Source organism: Bicyclus anynana, chromosome 9 (genome assembly GCF_947172395.1).
Source record: "Bicyclus anynana chromosome 9, ilBicAnyn1.1, whole genome shotgun sequence".
Taxonomy (NCBI): domain Eukaryota; kingdom Metazoa; phylum Arthropoda; class Insecta; order Lepidoptera; family Nymphalidae; genus Bicyclus; species Bicyclus anynana.
Genome location: NC_069091.1, coordinates 3516775 through 3537604, shown reverse-complemented (window position 1 = coordinate 3537604; position 20830 = coordinate 3516775). Strand labels below are relative to the sequence as shown.

At 33.9% G+C, this 20830-nt stretch overlaps 1 protein-coding gene across 1 annotated transcript in view; it reads left to right on the top strand.

Moving 5' to 3' along the window:
* LOC112050186 (zinc finger protein 177-like) overlaps positions 1-12542 on the top strand; it is an 87644-nt gene extending 75102 nt beyond the window's left edge. Inside the window, exons 6-7 of the mRNA XM_024088379.2 lie at positions 9976-10141; positions 10471-12542. Of these exons, the coding sequence (XP_023944147.1) occupies positions 9976-10141; positions 10471-10508 (204 nt within the window). The 3' untranslated portion in view covers positions 10509-12542. The remainder of the gene's footprint in view (positions 1-9975; positions 10142-10470) is intronic.
* The last annotated feature ends 8288 nt before the right edge of the window (positions 12543-20830 follow it).

The following is a 20830-nucleotide window of genomic DNA, read 5'->3' as shown; positions in this document are numbered from 1 at the left end:
CTCGGTGCTGTATACATTAGAAAATCCGAAAGATACGACTTGAATGTTGCCTCGAATGGTTTGGTTCCCATTCTGTTTCTTCATTTTTTTATCAACCTCCGGAGACAGATGACAGATTTCTTTCGGAGATTCACATGAACTTTACTGCATATGAAAAACATGACATGTCAATGAATTAAACATTGTTTTCGCGGCAAAAAATTAAAACAAAATGTTAGATATTCCTGGAAATACATAGCGAATCATGCGAATCTGAAACGTGGCTTTAAATCCAGCCTCTCATACATTATAGATTGCATCGTGGACGATGAAACGCGACTTCGTAGCCCTTTGATACGTTTATGGGTGAAATATCACAAGACATTGACTATTGTGATTGAAATATTATTGATAAATCTCAATACCTTCACAGTTCAGGGACCTAACTCAAACATATAAGGTTCTACATTCTATCTACAGCTTTTAGACTGTGTTCGTACACAGCATACCTACTCTTATGAGTGGGATATCACCTTGTTCCCTTAGTCATCATCGTCATTTTCATATATTCAGCTCACTGTTGAGCACGAGTCTAACCTCAGAATGAGAGTAGAGTATGTACTTACATAAAAAATAAAATGTTTAATCATTTATATAGATAAGTCAATTCATTACCAAAGCCTTAATAGCTCAAAGGTAAAAGGGCTGGACTCATCACCGAGAAGTGGTGGTTCGATCCCCGCCCGCTGAAGTTCTGTCGTACTCACTACTAACACTAAGTACGCGAATTGATTCCTATATAGTGGGGAGTTAGAGAGGGGTACTGATCGGTTGGCGGGAACGACTTGCGATAAAATATGGTATTTTTTTTAACAGCACTACTTCTTAGGCTAGGAGAAAGCGCACCGTCTCACGCAGCGGTACCACGTACTCGTACGTACAGTAGCTCAGCGTCCCGTAACACAGTAACGCGCTCCCCAAAGGCATTTCAACAATAACGCGGTTTTTAGTATGTAGTCATCTAATTAGTAATTTTTTTCTTATATTGTCACTTCCTAAACTCATACGAGTATTTTCAAGTGGTGATTGTAGCTCAGAGTATAAATAAAATATTCAGTTAAAAATATTAAAAGGGGTAGGTATATAATACAGCATTCGACGGATAGTATAATAAAAACATGTGTTAGATACTCATGACTAGTTTTATTGTTTCCATCAACGTATTGCATATCAAATTGCCGACATCGCGTGCCATCTACACCTGTAAAGAATAATACTTGATTTACAAATAATGACCGATCGTAATTTATATTAATCAGCCATGCTGCAGCGTTATTTTTTGCTACAAAATAGTGCGGTCTTATTCATACAATAAATGTAACGTTTTAAAGTATTTCAGTAGAGTAAATACTCTCATTTGGTCTTTGATCCTCTTCCACGTCCAGAACTGCGCTACACTGCCGTCTTATTTCGGTTGCAAAGTAGCATCATTACGTGTGTGTTTTAAAAACATTGCCAGTCAATTAATTTTATTTAAACTCTATGTTGAGCTAATATAGAGTCACTTTGTTAATGAATTATTTAGAACAATTTTTAATTATCACATAGATTGTTAACCGAGGGTGAAAAGAATCAATTGCCGAGGTATTTATACGCACGAGCGTACCGAGGGCGGCTATAGTCCGAGTAGGAATTGATTCTTTATATTTCGTATTTTTTTCATGATTTAAGAACAAATCAACAACATCAACAAAGAAAATCTCACCCCCTTCTATTTTTAATTTAGTGTCAAAAGTACCCTATGGTTTGCTCCAAGGTCTCATTTACCAATAAGTATACTAAAATTAATTTTGATCGGCTCAATCGTTTAGCTTGAATATATAACAGACAGCCAGACTTACTTTCACATTTATAATATTATAGTAGGTATAGATACTCATTATAACCTACAATTATATCAAATAATATATCCTGATATTCTATACGGATTTATGTTGATGTCGATGTTGCTTATAGTGAAGGAAAACTAATTTAAGCTCCAAAGGTTACATTTATTCTTATTGCATATTTTTTGTAAAACTAGATTTTTAAGACATTAAAAATTTAAATAAAGGAATTATAATTATAATTATTTTGAGCGTGTGATGTTCCCTCCATAAACATTATGTGGGTAATCTTCATATATCAACTAATAGTAAGTCAAAAGCGCACAAAGGAATTAAAATAATTAATAAATTTAATATGTAAGTGATACTCGTGCTACCAATAAATCTTAACCACCCTCACATTTCAATAGTCGTGGGCAGAGTTATTAACACTATCAGTAAAACCTTCATTTAAAATGCAATTTGCCATACTTAAATTGATAAAGCCAGCAACGGATCAATAATTCTGAACCGAATAAGACTGTATTAAGAGATCATGGTATAAAAAAAACATCTAATGTAAGTAACAGATGATCTTCTTGACATTATCAGTAGCGGCATGATGAAATGAATATTAAAATATTTTATTTACACTAAGCCTCCAGCAGATGCAGATGAAAGCTACGCATCGCTGAGCTATTTTCGAATCAAAATACATACTCGTCGCTAAGAACTTATACGACTGAACTTCTGAATTGCATTATATTATGGCTTTATGTGGAATTTGATTTTACCTTTAAAAATTTGCGTCATAGTTCTGTATTCAGAATTCAGAAATTGAATCTCAGATAAAGTATACAGAGTTCTAATAATAAAATGACTATTTAAACTAAGTGTCAATGTTAAATAGTCTAACGTTATAGCGATAAAGGTAAACATATCTTCATGCTGTATGTAGAAGCTCTACTTTATATTTAAGAACGTTATGATATACGTTGGTGTGTTTAAAATTAAATATGGCTCTTATCATCTCGATTTCAAAGCTTCTTTTGCAGTGAAAAGTCCAATCATTAAACTGCCATCTAAGGTGTCACGTTTGTAAAGTGATTTATTGTCGTTTTAATCGAATTTCTCTCTTAATTCTAAATAAAACAGTCGACATTTGCATACGTTAGTTATGATTTACTTATTGATTTCTTCAACTTTTTATATTTCAGAACATTGAAATTTAGCTAAACTTTAAATTATAATTATATTAGTTACATAATTTTTATTGTTGCGTTTATTTACTATCATTAATGTTTTGATTATTATCAAACAGTTGCAGTTATTAATTTTCCAAAATTACTTATTGGAATACAAAAACATCGATTTATAACAAAAGTAAGGTTTTGAAATATCCAATTAAGTAACTTAATGAAAAGAGTTTAAGAGTCTCCAGTAATGCCTGTTTGCTCCAATTAAAGGCATTCCAAATGGAGTGCATTGATTGAATCGATATAATACACGATCGATCACACTTTATCGTCCTTTTGCCCTCGCTTGGATTAAATTGTTCGATCGTAACTAATGAAACCGAGTTATTTGAAGAGAATTCACACTAATGAAAAACTATAAACAATGTTTAATATATCAAAAACGAGATATTGGTATCCAAAAATGGAACCTTAGATAATAAATTAGTTGATTAAGAAAACCTTATATAGACCAGAGATAAATTGGTCTTTAAATAATACAATTTTACGATCTCAGACGAACAAAGGGTAATTCAAAAAAAATACCTCAGAGTTGTGATTTGAGATATCACAACTCGGTAATTGAAGACTATATTTCTTTTTGTATGTAAGATAATATTAGGAAAAAGAGCTACTACTAGCTAGTAAACTTCAAACAAACGAATTTGAATATGAATTAAATAGACAATTAAATGAATATTTCGATGTTTAACTAGAAACAGGTCTCGTATATTATCTATCGCCATGTAAGTATGTTATCAATAACAACACGGTATTACTTCATTCTAGTCACTATACATTACATTTTTAAACATCAGACCATAAACCTCGAAATTTACTCCAGACACATTCGTTTCATTCCCATCGACTACCATAGACTATGTAATGTACCTTTTACACCGTAAAAATGTTATTTCAATATACACAAATAAATAAATAAGCAGCATTAACAAAAGGACTCAGATAAAAACGTAGTATTTTAAGTTTGTATTGATTAAACGATATCAATAAAATGTTAAAGGAATAAATAATATAAATCAACCGTGTTAATGAACTTGCTAATATAGCACGCATAGCGTTTATTATCTTTTTTGCTCTTATCCCAGTGTAGTGTAGAATTTAAATGAATCTTATCAGGTCCACATGTACCGCAATCGCGGGTTGATTGGAAGAGGTGCGACAATTTTATATTCCTCCATTTTTTTATCAAGCTTTAAACGGTTCCTCTCCTTAAGTGCACTACATCGGTGTCGATATCTAATGTAAGAAATGATGTTACTGTTTGAATTTTTTAAAGCACTTGTTATTATTGGTTTTAAATTATACAAAAATGGTTTACACACTCTTTTTACTTGCTCAAAGTCAAGGTATTTAGAAATATTTACAGGTTAAGAATCTTTACATTCCGATAGTGAACATTGTGATGATAATGATATTGATGATAATCTATACTAATATTATAAAGGTGAAGAGTTGAAAAATTCTTTCAGTGTTATATAGCCTATTTATGGAAGAAGGCTATATATTATCCCCGTATTCCAATGGGAATGGAAACCACGCGGATGAAAGCCCGCGGCGTCAGCAAGTTGTAAATAAATGTTAGATAGAGAACCAAATTTACATCATCTTTAAAAACCTGATCTTGATAAATTGTCCATCAGTCCGAATAAGTGACTATATAAAAGTTTAGATTTCAATGAGTACTTTGCTATCGATTTTAAATAAAAGCATATATATGCACTGATAAAGCTTTATTTAGTTACATGTTGTTTTTAACTTTTTAATACACAAGGTTTTTTACTGATAGACAGTGTACATGGTCCTTATTATAGCTATAATCAAAAGATACAGGGCGCAATCAATATGAGCCCGGACTTGGTCGACAGAATTGATTCATCGATCGCTATAATTGGGCTACGGTAATTAATTAGCTACAGATAAGAGCCATATGATTTAATAAGAACGCCTTTGATGTTTCGCTCTGACTATCTCTGTATACTTCTGTATTTTGGTGACAACATTTTTCATCGTTATCTTTAAATGAAGTACGGTATAAGTTTCTATTAACAAGCTTAAAATAAATTACCTTAGGTAAAATAAAATAGACAATATTGCTGTTTGCTGTTTTATGACTCGTATATTGAACATGCAGATTAACGATATAATTTGAGACAGAATAAAGAAACACACAGCCAAACATAGAACCTCCTCTTTTTTGGAAGTGGGTTAAAAAAACATAACATATTAGATTATTTAGTATTTAAATCAATTATTTCATTAACAGACGTTTGCGTTTCAAATACAAAAATACATCTACTTACTTGAATGCAACAAGCAGTAGCAAAGATCTACAAATAAAATTGCATTATTACAAGTTACGTTTTAAAAAAGGTACAATCTCAAACTCAATCCTCTGACTGACTTATACCCAACGAAATTTTATTCAAATATTTGCTTATACTGGAATGATTTGGCGCTATATTGGTAACTAGTCATGGCTGAAGTTTTCTACTAAGCAATACTTTGTTTTTTAAAATTCCTTGGCACCTTGTATTAACCGTATTGCCGTTTCCTTCTGCGACATTATGATTTCCACCCATCTCTTTCCAAGAACTTTAATCATCTACCTTGAATTATACTGTCAAGTCTTGTTCACTAGACTAATATCATCATCATCATCATTGTCAGCCGATGAACGTCCACTCCAAACCAAACGGTTTTAAGCCATCAGCATCCAGTCGCTCCCTGCAATCCGCTTCATGTCTTTGATCCACCTAGTGGGGGGTCGACCAACACTGCGCTTTCCTGTGCGCCATTCCAGCACCTTGGGACCCCAACGTCCATCAGCTCTTCGAACTATGTGGCCTGCCCATTGTCACTTCAGCTTCGCGATTCGCTGAGCTATGTCAGTGACTTTGGTTCGTCTACGGATCTCCTCATTTCTGATTCGATCATGCAAAGAAACCCCAAGCATAGCTCGCTCCATCGTCCACTCAGTGACTTTGAGCTTTCTAATAAGGCCCATAGTTAGCAACCAAGTCTCGGATCCGTAGGTCATCACTTTCTTTTTCAGGCACTGCCTGAAATTCCTCAGACTAAGCTAAAATGACCCGAATTGGGAACACTCAAACATATTTTAATAAAGCTTAAAACCCATTAAAATCGAAAAGGAAATCGATATAACATCGTACGAAGCGATAGCTAAATCGTTCTTTCGATCACGACGCACGGTATCTCGTCCGAACAGTGACGTATGGGCAACTGATACGCCTGCGCTGCGTTATGGAAATCGAATGCAAATGCGATGCGCCCCGCTTAATTTAACTAAATAAATTGATGCACGTATCATGCGTGCAGGACCTATTAGGTTTCGGTATTGCTCGTTAGGGTTCATTATTTCAACAGTTTAATATAATGCCTTAAAAATTAAAGGCTTTAGAGGGAATTGTTTAGTTTATCTATTAAAATGACAGAGTCTTCACTCTTAATTAAGTTGTAAAAATATTTATTATTCATAATACAATCGCGACTATGTCTAATGACTATTTTTTAATATTATCGTCTAAAGGTACTATTCTCTCATCATAATTGATTTATAAAGTGCCCAGTAGCGAAATATATGTGGATGCAATAACCGTAATAGTTAATGAATTATAAATTAAGTTGAGAACATAATTATTAACTTTAAATACACTCCACATGATAAAAGATTTTCAATGTTTTTGTATCAGCTAATCCAAATACAATTGTATTTGGATTTAAACATTAATAAAGCACCTTAATTATAAAGATACACAAATCACATACCTACTTTCTTTTCAATAATTATTATCTTTCTATTACTTTGATTTTGATTTTAGCCTACAAAGCTGACGTGTTTTTTAATTAATATAAGATTACATTTACTGAATATTTGACTCCCATTGGTGATTTTTTATCGCCAACGCAAAGGTATCTGTTCATTATCCTCTACGTGGCCAGAGGACCAGTTTTTGCTCACGCCGTGATTTATCCAGCGGAAATTGTAAGACAACTAATGGCTCTTTGTTTATTGATTTATATAACGCAATATTCGGTAGCCGGAGAGGTCGAAGTATCGCCTCATTTTTTTTGGGATCCCCTGATTGAGCCACTGCAGTTTCGCTAACCCGACGCTAATAAAACATGCATCTGATATACGGTTGCCATCTGTTGTGTTATTCTAGGATAATGTCCGGGCCTTACTCTCACTTAAAAAAGCAAATACATTTTTATTTTGACGAGATTTTAATTGTGAAAGAATATGAAAAAAAATGACAATAATAATTAGTCTTGCTTATATAAGTTAAGTGTGTTGATGCTAAATGCATTTTGTATATATTTAAGTTGCTTCTTTCTTTTTCAAATTTTATTTACCAGTATGTGTGACTATTTTGAAATTTCAATAGATTTCACACAAGATACAGGTGTTTTTTTGTTAAATTTCACGCCATCTATATACAACAACATACAACAGTATGTTATTATCAACTAATTACCTCGCATTTGGGCGTGCCATTACGATGTCGCAGTACTCAATTAAAATATTTTGGATTGACATTTCCTTTAAACTTCCCTAAAAATATTGTTTAAATTTATTTTATTATTGTTATTCAAAATAGTATTATTATACACTTATTTCATCTTCCTGTTGTTTTCAAAAATGTTTTTACTATTTGTAACCGTGGTCTAAAAATATGTTTTTTTAACATTTGTTAAAAAAATATTCTGTTAAAATTTTTAGTATCTAATAGTTTAATTTAAACTTAGAAGAATTGTTTGTCAATTTCTCAAGGTCGTTTTATAATATTTGGCTTTTTTTACTTTAATCTAATTCTAATTTTATTTAATTAGAATAAGTTTTTATAATTTCCTTAATTTCTTAAAATACACAGTTACCCTACTTAGGTCATCAATAAAAGTTCTTTTGGAAATGCCTTTTGATTTGGTGGTGTAATTATAGTTTTTTATTGGGTGTGCGGTGGGCGGGCTAGCGAAAATTGATGGGAGGGATTTTAGAGTTAGAGTTGGTTAGGCATCGGATACGACTTGATTATGAATCTCATTAGTTGTGGTCACAGGAAGTAAGAAGCCGTTATACAAAAATTGTTTAATAATTAACAGTAGATTCGATCGATGATTTATGTGAGCTTTTAATGCGTAAGATAAGAGCTGGGGTTCTGATGGCGGCGGATATTATAATATCGGGGTTCCCGAATGCTTCGTATGGAACCGTATTGTTCTGTAACTTATGTATGATCATGATATTTTATTTAAATCACTTATTTTATTTTTATTTTTTAACCCGACGTTCGACGTTCTTCCAAACCTGTAGTTTGAAAATTGTTGTTAATTGTTATAGGTACTGTGTTTTCCACAGTTTTTAGGTTTTTGCTTTCTAATAATTTGCAAAGTAAATTGGTCGAGTGGCTCTCAAATTTTCGTCTTATCGACTCGTTCATATTTATTTATATATGGAAAGAAAATAATGTACCGATAGGATTTTTCTGTCAGAAACCGATGGATTAATTCAATTACGGCTTGTAACTTTTGCTTTATGTGACCAATATTTCTCAATTATGTCATTATTGCTTCGAAGACATAACTACAATCACAAATGTCAGTAACCACAGCATAGTGATGGTTTAATTCAATTATGTTTGTATCAAATATATTTACGTTAGTCTTTCACGGCTCATCAACGACCACATTTTCTACCCACGTGACATTAATGTTCCAAGACAGTGGCTTAGAATGTTGAACGAATCCATGTGATGGTTTGGTTTGTGGTATGCTAATTGATAATGGCACTACCATTTCGGTTGTATTCTCGTGTGTAGAGCTTTTCTTTAACATTTGGTCTTCAGTGTTGTTCTTCTTCTTGCGGTTTAAATACCAGTACTTAGGGCTAGATGTCTTTTGTAGTGGAAGTATAGTGATAAAAAGTGACTCGTTTACTGTATCGGTCTTTGTTTTTGTCTCTGACTGTCGCGCCGTTCAGCTGTTCTGGTATAATTTATTAACACACATAAAAAAAATTTATATGAATACAAAACTTTGCATTTCTGATATAAGTAAGATTACATTACTAAGTTTTTGATTGGAAATTGTTATATGACCCCAGTTTTAATATTAAACGACTTAATGTATTATAAAAAATCTTTTAGATACAAGTATGAATGAGTATGATTTTTTTACTACACAGCTTCTCTTAATTATGAATTACTAAAAGATGAATAAACATATCTGTACCACGTACCATGTTCGAAAGATAATTTTCTAGACAAAGGTGTTCATATATTATGCAAGTTCTTACGAACCAAGTGAAGCTTTGAAACAAGGCACCGCAGCTTTCATTATAAATTCATTTGCACGCTCTTCGCAGCGATGTGCACCGTCATGACTTTGATTATATTGGAGATGATTATTATTAGCCGTTTTATTGTCTTCCAACATTGATTTCGTTTTCTTTTTATGGTCATTACCTTCGGGAATGAGTCTCGTGGTGTTTACTGAGTTTATTTTCATATTGAACATTTTTTTAGCATGGTTTAAATTTGTTTAAAAAAAAACATAGCTAGTCTTTGGTTTCGTATTTTATTCCTTTTAATTAAGCAGTTACATCTCATTTTATGTGTACTGATTTTATTAAGATTGACTTTGCATAATGAACATTAAGGAAATGACTGAGCAAAATTTGTTTCTTTAGCATTCCAAACTTTAAGTTTTTTTGTATTTCTTCTTTATGTTGGCTCAGATTAATTACATAGAGTTTTTGCGGCACCGATAGATCTCCAATTGATATTTACATAATATTTTTTATTGATTGATAAACATTACATCTAACATCATCATTAAACATTTGCTTTCTTTTCTAGGAAAAACCGCACAAATGCAGCCTCTGTTCCAAATCTTTCCCAACGCCGGGCGACTTGAAGTCTCACATGTACGTCCACAGTGGATCTTGGCCTTACAAATGTCACATCTGTTCTAGAGGCTTCTCAAAACACACAAATCTCAAGAATCATCTATTTTTGCATACAGGTATTGACGATTTTTATATTTTTAATGAAAATAATTTTTATCAATGCTTTTATCACTAACTGATAGTGGTCATAAACGAATTAATAATTATCCCCGCATTGGAACTGCGTTGTGGGTCTTAGCTCCATTTCCTCTCTCCTATAAAAAGTGAGGCCTGGCCTTAGAATAGAAAGCTTCATCATCAGAGAGTAACATACGCTACATTTTATTCCCGTTTTTGCAAGGAAATGAGAACTACGCATGTGACGTATAAAATAATCGTAATTTTTTAAATTATAATTTTTTAATAATTATATTTTTTAATTAAACATTTGTTTCTTTTTTTACAGCAAAACATCAACGCAACAGTGCCAGAGATGCAACTTGAATTGCAATATAAACATCAGGTTATATACAACAAGATACGTTATACAAACGTAATATTTAAAGACTTAGTAGTATAAAAAGTGTGATATTAGACTTATATAGTTTTAAGTGTTAAATTATTCAGATATATTTAAGTTAACATTATAGTTTTGTATTTTAATAAGGACCACGTACACTAGACCCAACAAAATTATAATTATAATATATTTGTGACCAATTTTGTAATGCGTAATCAAGTTAAAACAGAATTCAGTAACCATCATATTAATTAAAAAGTTTCAAGCCTGTACTCAACATTTATTTCAATTTTGCCTATTATTGATTTTCAATTTTAATACATCTATTCATTTTTAAACTATCATGGTGAATAATTTTCTTACGACCTTGGTAGATATACATTTACGATTGTTTTGTTAAAAGTGATAGTTTTCTCGCTGAATTCATGTGAATAAATTTTGAATAAGTTTCCTGTTCAATCATTGCCTTCTAAATCATAAGTCGATACGTTTGAATATAACATGAACAGCTAGACAAAGTTTGTTTTCAAAAATAATCTATTAGATTTGTTTGAGAAATGTCTATTGATTAATAGTGGATATTTTATTTAACATAAATCAGATTTTAATCTGAATGCTTGTATAAAACAAAACGATTAACTGCTAATCTAAACTTAACACTGTGGGTTACTAAATTGGTCTTAGGAATACTGATTAATTGATTTAAAAAAAATAAAAAAAAATATTTGGAAATGTAAAACAAATCCTAGAAAATTGAATTTTTTCTGGCTATTTATTTTATTTTTAATAATGAGTTTCTTGAGGCTTTATCACTAAAGAAACAGACACTGCACTGCTCAATGCAGAATAAAATATAGATAGTTATCAAGAAAACATCCTCCTACCTACATCTGCACTACTCATAGTACGTAAGAACAAAAGAACATAATAGACAAAAAATATCTCTGGTAGGCAGGAGGTTAACGGCCCACGCAAGGTATTTTATAGAAATACATATAAACCTACAAATAAATAATCTATTCTTATATATTATATTAAAAAGAGGTAAAATTTATGGTATTGTAGGGGGAATCTCTAGAGATTGATCTGAACCGATTTAAAAAATTCTTTTACTACTAAAAAGCCACGTTTTGTTTGAAGTGTCATAAGTCATTTTGTATGCCCGTATTCTCACGGAAACGAGGACTACGCAGGTGGAACCGCAGGGCGTTAACTAGTAACTTATAAAAACCTAAACCTACATTAAATAAATAACATAAAATAATATAAATAAAATTGTAATTGTTTTTATCGTTATCATTATATAATATGTATTTTATGATTATATTAATCCGTAATGTGGTACATTGTTTTATAGTATATTTATGGTGTATTGTATTCATTTATTGTAATGCAATTTGCTGCCTCACAAGACATTTAGATCATTTATGTTTAGGTTTTATGTATTTGCTTGGAAGAAATCGCCATTTGCCTGTAAAATTACTGAGTTCTTTTGTTATTTTTCATTATACGCAGTAAACTAATTATAAACAAAAATAAATAGAAACCAGTAGTATCATGGGGATACGTCGATGCTGTTTATGTCTGCGGCTACGAACTTTTGTCTTAACTATCGCACATTTTAGCGACAGTTTATAAATCCGGACGGTGTAAAGTCTCTTTTATTGCTACAAATGTCTATGTTTTTGTGTCATGATTTCTTTTTGTTTAAAGCTCCTAAGATTCTTAATTTACATAATGTTCATTACTTTGTAAATAAATTCCCGCCTTCATAGTTTTATATGTTGTAAATATTAACTAACATTTATATATAATTATATATGAGCTCCTACATACACGTATGTAGAAATATCTATATTAGAAATATACCTACACTACGTATGTATATTGTGATGTATTTTTCCGTCCAAAATTAATTCAAAAGCGAATTATTAAGTTATGAAATAATTAAATATTTATATACTTAATTATAAGTGCCTTTTTGATTATCCGAATAAATCTTTATACAATAATTATAATACAGGTTTTATTTTCCCACATAAATGTGATGATATGACGCATGTCTGATTTATAATGATGTTTATAATTTAACTGATCTGTTGAGTAAGCTTATCTGGCTATAAACCGCAATGTCCAGGGTTCGATTCCCAGATGGAATTAATATGAAAGGTTTTTTTCGAAAGTCCGCCAGCAGAAAAAATAATTAATTCTTCTTTTTTTGGAGATAAGAAGATAGGGATTGATCACACATTAGTACAAAAATGTTTCCCGTTTAGACTGTTAGTGTGAGGATGGCTCACCGATTAATCAGTTCATATTTAAAAAATATTATTTTAATAATGAATGAGTATATAGTAGGTTAACAAATTACATTTAGCAAATTACACAGGTCCAATTTTGATATTAATTTATGCAAAAGCTGTTTGGACCTATTAGCGCATGTCTGACTTCAAATCAAAGTGTTGGATGCGAGTCTTGGGTCGAGCTTTAAAATACTGAACCTTTCGCTATTTCTAGAAATTTTTCGCCCTCAGTTGGGAATTTGTTACAGTTGACCTGTGCCTCAGAGAGGCTAATTCAGTAACATTGACTTTATTAGTTTAAATATACGAAATTTTGATTCTATGTAACAAAAATGTCATTCGGTGTCTACTGATAACCTATCGTGTCCTACGGATACCTATCGGATATTCTACAGGTAGATAATATTCTCAGTTCATTTAATTATTTTTTTAAAAGGTTATTAATAAAGACCAAATTAGTGAATAGACGAGCAGGTGGCAGTCACTATCATTAACTACTCATAAATCGTTAAATGGCCAAACATTATTAGCTTAACCTGCCAACCTGCATTGGGGTAGCGTAGTGTGTCCATGTCCCCTCTCCTATAAGTAGGGAGGTCGGCCCTGTAGTAGATCGTTAAAAAAGGATAATAATGATATAGATAATCATCATCATCATCATATCAGCCGATGGACGTCCACAACAGGACATAGGCCTTTTGTAGGGACTCCCAAACATCATGATACTGAGCCGCATGCATCCAGCGAATCCCTGCGACTCGCTTGATGTCGTCATTCCACCTGGTGGGGGGTCGGGGTCCGCTTTCTAGTGCGGAGTCGGAGTTCAGCATCGCAACTCGTTGAGCTTTGTCGGACTTTGGTTCTTGTGCGGATCTCCTCATTTCTGATTCGATCACGCAGAGATCTTCTAACATAGCTCGTTCCATCACCCGCTGTGTGACTCTGAGCCTTCTTATGAGGCCCATAGTTAGCGACCAAGTCTCGGAACCATAGGTTTATATATCATATTATTTTTAATAGTGTTTTGTATTTTATTTTTATATTAACATTGTTAAAAATTAAAAAAAGGACAACTTAATAAATGAGACAGAAAAGATAATTATGTCGGCGCCGTCGAAGACAAAGAGATAGATGACGCAACAGCTACTGGACTTGACACCGCCTCAGCACAGGATAGCTATGTCAGTCAGCATCCCAATCGCAGGTCATCTCACCGGATTGACATCATGGTCTGACACAGGTAAGTATGCCTCAGCCCCGAAAGATAAAACATAGCCGGGGGAGCAAGATCCCCCACCCGGAATAAATGAATAAAAATTCCTGGAAGTTAAAGCGGATCTAAGTAAAATTTGGCATAGGGATTTATAATGAGGAATATAGGCTTATTTTTGTCCAAATGTCATAATTATTTAATAGACTAGCTGACGCGCGCGGTTTCACTCGCGTGGTTCCCGTTCCCATAGGAATACGGGGATAATATATAGCCTATAGCCTTCCTCGATAAATGGGTTATCTGACACTGAAAGAACAACAAACAAACTCTTCAGCTTTTTAATATTATATTTAATAGATGAAATGGAACCTATGCGGGTGAATCTCCTGGTCTTATTCAGTTGCATATGAAACCACCCGTTTTATACCAGTCCGCCACAATTCTCAATTACCTTACATTTTTAAAGAGCTCCTAATTAAACATTTATCACCCGACCGAAGTCAATAGACAACTATATTTATAGCGACTGTGGGCGCTTACACGCGAGCCCGACATTTGCATAATACAACTTCAGTTGGCAGTATTAAGACTTAATTGTTCGCGAGAGGTATTGGTACACGTACACTTTATCCCCGCAGCTTATTCGCCGTGTATTTATTTACATTTCACGCTTTTACTCTAAAGTGTTCATTAGGCGTGAGTTATAGGAAGCTCATTCAATTGGGTGTATCGAAATTCGCCTAATGGCTCCTTTACGATGATTTTGCAAGGATATAAATTGTTCACAGTTTATTGATAGATAAGTTTTTTGACCGCCTCCGTGGCGCAGTGGTATGCGTGGGGGATTTACAAAATGGAGGTTCTGGGTTCGATCCCCGGCTGGGCAGATTGAGATTTTCTTAATTTGTCCAGGTCTGGCTGGTGGGAGGCTTCGGCCGTGGCTAGTAACCACCCTACCGACGTGCCGCCAAGCGATTTAGCGTTCCGGTATGTCGTGTAGAAACCGAAAGGGGTGTGGATTGTCATCCTTCTCCTAACAAGTTCGCCCGCTTCCGTCTTAGATTGCATCATCACTTACCATCAGGTGAGATTGTAGTCAAGGGCTAACTTGTACAGAATAAAAAAAAAATATAATCTAGAATATTATGTATATTAGCCATGCGATACTCGTAATTTTTAATAGACGTTACACATCACGTAGTATAGCTTTGATATCCGGTACATTTTGCAATAATAATAATCATTTCATAGTATCTAGGTAGGGTATCTAGTATATTTGTATCCAGTACAAAACGGATTGCGAAGACATTTAATACATCACCCCTGTAACTATAAAACGACGGGAGTTAATTTGAAAAACCACGCGAGAATGTCGACGGGCGGTCTATCTCTGTACCTACTGTCTCTGAGAGACTGCGAACGGAAGTCACTAAAAATTAGTAGTCAACTTTATAACAAGGTGTATTTGCATTATCTATTACTAATTAATATTTTAATCTATGAGATTTAGGGCAGGTTTCGCTACCTTTCCATGAGTAGTATTAACGAATTTTATCTTTCTCATCTCTCTACTAAGTTTGTATGAATGTATGTTTGGATGTTTGTTACTCTTTAATGCCGCTACTGAAGCGATTTGGCTAAAATTTAGAATGGAAATAGATTTTACTCTGGATAAACACATAGGCTACTTTTTTATCCCAAAAAATCCATGGTTTCCCGAGATTTGCGAGCGTTACGAGTAGAATGAAAATCCACACCCTTTTCGGTTTCTACACGACATAGTACCAAAACGCTAAATCGCTTGGCGGTAGGTACATCTTTGCCGGCAGGGTGGTAACTTGCCACGACCGAAACCTCCCACCAGCCAGACCTGAACCAATTAAGAAAACCACAATCGGCCCAGTCGGGGATGGATCCAGGACCTCCGTCTTGTAAATTCACCGCGCACACCACTGCTGAGGTCGTCAAAAAATGGATTTATTTTGTTACCATTATCGATACGGTGGTCAATATCAGACCACCCGGTTCTCATAATAGTTCTTATAAGCATTCATAATGTGCGGGACTGAAGCCGAACGTTTCGGCGGCTTTCAACAAAATTGTCCGCTTTGCTATACATGATGCTCCGAAATAACTCATATATTGTATGTAAATACTCAGTCTAATTGTTTTTAAAGAAATTTACTGTGAGAAACGAAGGACCGACACGTGGGCGATCCGCTTTCTCATTATAACGAGCGGAACCCTAAAAATTAAACTCAATCATAACAATTTTTGTTTTGACTATGGAATAGGACAAGTCACATTTACTTTTGTCTATAAAAATGAAAAATACACCATTTATTCCTCACAAGCAAATTTATGTACAACTTAAATTGTACATCGACCTAAAACATGTTGTTAATGAATATATAAACGACAAAATAGCTTGGAAATGAAATGTATTACATGAGTGACTTTGTTAAATGGTGATAAATTAAAAAAGAAAAAACCTGCGCGACTTTTTTGTGTGCTTTTCTCGGACCAAGGCGCATTTGGAATCGTAGATTTAATTTTAGTTTTTGACTAATTATTATCACCATTACCTTATAATATTAATACCTGACGTTTCCAAAGTGACAACCTATAGAACCTGCGGACAACAGCTATTACAATAAGAAAACCAAATTAATTGTAACACCCTGTATGATGAGAAATAGCCGTGCAGCACTTTGTGAATTGCATTAATCATTATAACGTGATCGATACAATATTATTTATTAATGTTAGTAATTTATAAGTGAAAGCCTTCTAAAACAATCACGTCTGAATAACATAGTACAAAGAGTTGGTTATCTTGTTTGAGTGGGAAGTTTAAATAAACAATACTGTTGTATTTGACTATCTAGTTTAGTAACTGACCACTTAGACCAAGTGGTAGATCGTCAAGTTTATGAGGATGGCTATTTATGTACCTAATTATGTAGCACTTTTTGTATTTTGTACAATAAAATAAATAAATAAAAAAAAAATAGGTGACCCTACCAAAGTTATAAGTTACAAGGCACGACAAAGGTAGGCGGTATATCTATAAATCATCATCATCATTATATCAGCCGACGGACGTCCACAGATTCACATAGACCTTTCGTTGGGACATCCAAACACCACGATCCTGAGCCACCTGCATCCAGTGAATCCCTGCGACTCGCTTGATGTCCTTAATCCACCTGGTGAGGGCTCGACCAACACTGCGCTCTCTAAAGCGGGGTCATCTTTTTGGGTCCCCCATGGGCTCTTCGAACTATAAGCCCTGACCAGTGCCCATTGCCACTTCAGCTACGCGAGTCGATGAGCTTTGTCGGTGGCTTTTGTACTTTTATGGTTTTCCTCTTTCTAAATCACGCAGGGACACTCTGAGCATAGCTCGTTGCATAGCCTGCTATGTGATTCTGAGACTTTCTATGAGGGCCATAGTTAGCGACAAAGTCTCGGAACTAGGTAGGTCATCACTGGCAACACGCACTCTTTGAAGACTTGTGTCTTCAAGGACTGAGGAACTTTGGACGAAAAGTTACATTTAAATCAGCTACTATATTCAAAGAGAACAATTAGATGGTGTGTATTTCTTATAATTATTTTATTCATTATAAATTTAAATTTAATATACCTATTATTAATTCTTAGTTTGAATATAACTATTAATAACTTAAGAGGTACTTTTTAAATAATGTAAAATAAAGCATACGAAGTCCGAAGAAAGTCAAAAATCCTAAACTCTATTAAGCAACCAGCGCTAGGCTTGCGCCTCACTGTTCTAATTACGCGTAAGATGAAGATACCTACCAATGTATGATAAATTACTTTTTTTAAATATTTAATATACTGCGTTTAAAACGAACGCGCCATACTTACGAGTATGATACGTACACCTTATCATGCGCTCCCATTTAACTTTTTGCATCTATCGCGCCATCAGAGTATTGCATTTACAAGCCGAAACCTAATCACAAAAAGCTCCATTAAACCAACAATTTAGAGCACCTCACAATACCATAGATCGCGCTTCGTGAACTTGTGTACAGTCGACCTCCGAAATATCTGTTAAAACTATCGCCGGTCGCCGATTGGTCGAAATTCAACATGTAAATTAAAATCCATAAAAATGATAATTATGAGGAATTAAGTCAGTCTGTCTGTCTGTTTCACGGCTAAACTACTAAACCGATTTGGATGAAAATTGGTATAAAGATAAATGGGTCTGAGTGGAGTAGAACAAACGCTTATTATAAAGATAAATGGATCATTGGAATACAACATACGCTACTTTTTATACCTAAAACATGTATGGTGTCCGCGGAACGTGTAGAATTTTACGCGAACGGAGTTGTGAGCGTTGGCTAGTGAAACATAAATCTTAAATGAACGTTATTGTTAATTTTGACATTGAAAAAGAAAAGGGTCCTTAAATAATATGTTACAAAGAATCATGCACACGTATAGGTACTCCTTTGTATATGTACCTACTAGCGAACTTTAGGTATCATAATGTTACTTAAAAATCAAATTGTAAACATAACACAAATTTTGTCAAAGAATAAAGTAGTTTCTTTACACATCTTTAGTTTTAATTACTCGTAATTTATTGTCTTGCATGAAGGTGACTGTACTGACTACTACACATACCAAAATATATCAAACACTATCGCTAAATTTATCAACTACTTTGAAGGTCAACTTATATTGGTGTATTCGGTCCACCCAGACCACTATCAGTAATCGTAGCCATACGTCAATAAACGAAACCAGGACACGACATGAAAAAAAACTGAAACCAGGCCTAGAGGTTAGTCTTATCAGCCACAATTGGGAAGGTCCCAGGTTAAGGTTGAGTAGGTAGTCCAAAAAAAAACTTTTTCTGATTCTATCTTGGAAATGGTGTTAGAAAGTTAGTGGTGTCGCCGTTTCACGTTTAAAACTTTTCTATGAGAGTACACTTCTATAACCTTGTTCGAGAGTCCTTGTAATCAAAAAACATATTTCTGTCCATTACACGAATATATAGGTAACTGAAATACCAAAATAAACAAAGTTAATCTTCATAACGTAAGGTCAATTTTAAAGGTTAAGTTCAATTTTACATTCATTTCGACCTTATGATATATTAGGATCCCAAGATGTTGGACAGATGAAACGGAAACCGCATTATTGATCAAGCATACCCTACTAAATTTAATTGGTCGAAGGTAGGTCGCAGGATGCAGTCGATTCAAAACAGTAGTGAAATGGTGTTTTAAAGTAAGAACTGCTTCAAAGCACCACTGATTTGAATCGATAGATTAAAAGGACAAGAAGCATTGTCCAACAATAATATAATCGAATGGGATAATGCTGAAAAAATACGTTTGTACTTTGGAACCATCGTTACTTTGATTTCAAGTTTTCCACTTTAGTTATCACCATAACAACACAATCGGACGTTACAAAATTGCTTGTAAACTAAGCCTTCTTGAAATAAATTAAATTGGAATTTGAATAGTAAACATTATCAAAACTTCTCGCAATAAAATTGAATCCAATCAGTTCAGGATTTGTGGTGACCCTAACCATCAGCCACATAAAAAATCCAATAAAGCCAGCACAAAATAGAGGAGTTGTTTGGATCAATATGGAGTGTTGTTCAAAACAAACTGCTTTGTCATAGAGCGTAATCGAGGCTGCCGGTGGCGCCTTTGTGAGAGCCGTCATCGGCTTTTTGTGGCGATATCTGATGGATGCTGCTCCCATTTCGCCGACAAAAAACCAGCACGTCCATACCTCAGCACAATCGTTCATTTGCCTCATTGGGTATTTGGATCAATGTATTGGGTTTCAAATGTTAAATGTCACATTTTTATAAAAAAAAAACAATGCCTTTTAAATGGCTTTAATATATTCTTCATTTGTATTTTTTGAAATATCTTTGGAAACATTTTTCTGAGGTACCTATAAGATAGATTGAGCTTCCGTACCGTCCGTGGTGAGCCGTGATAGCCCAGTGGATATGACCTCTGCTTCCGACTCCGGAGGGTGTGGGTTCGATCTGGGGCATGCACCTCCAACTTTTCAGTTGTGTACATTTTAAGAAAATAAATATTACGTGTCCCAAACGGTGAAGGAAAACATCGTGAGGAAACCTGCATACTAGAGAATTTTCCAAATTCTCTGCGTGTATGAAGTCTGCCAATCCGCATTGGGCCAGCGTGGTGGACTAAGGCCTAACCCCTCTCATTCTGAGAGGAGACTCGAGTTCAGCAGTGAGCCGAATATGGGTTGATAACGACGATTGGGTTTCAAATGTTAAATGTGACATTTTTATAAAAAAAAACAACGGCTTCTAAATGACTTTAATATATTCTTCATTTGTATTTTTCGGAATATCTTTGGAAATATTTTTGTGAGGTATAAGATAGTTTGAGCTTCTGTAATTTTTCAATGATGTGTTATTATCACTATTTACTAAATACTAATAACATAGGTCTTACTTTAATTTTACAGTCAAATAAAGGATGTTTGCTTTCATGCTCTGAAACTTAAAAAAAATCTTTCACTGTTGAATAGCTAGACTATCTCCGCGTGCTATAAGCTATACTTTATCCCCGTATTCTTACGGGAACGGGAACCTCGCGGGTGAAATCACGCGGCATCTGCTAGTGCCAAATAAAAAGACAAAACTTGTGAATAAGCTATGAAACACTAATCATTATCAAAAATGGTGAAACTGGTCCTGAATACGTTAAATTCAATGTGAAACGGGGTCTATTGTTAAATC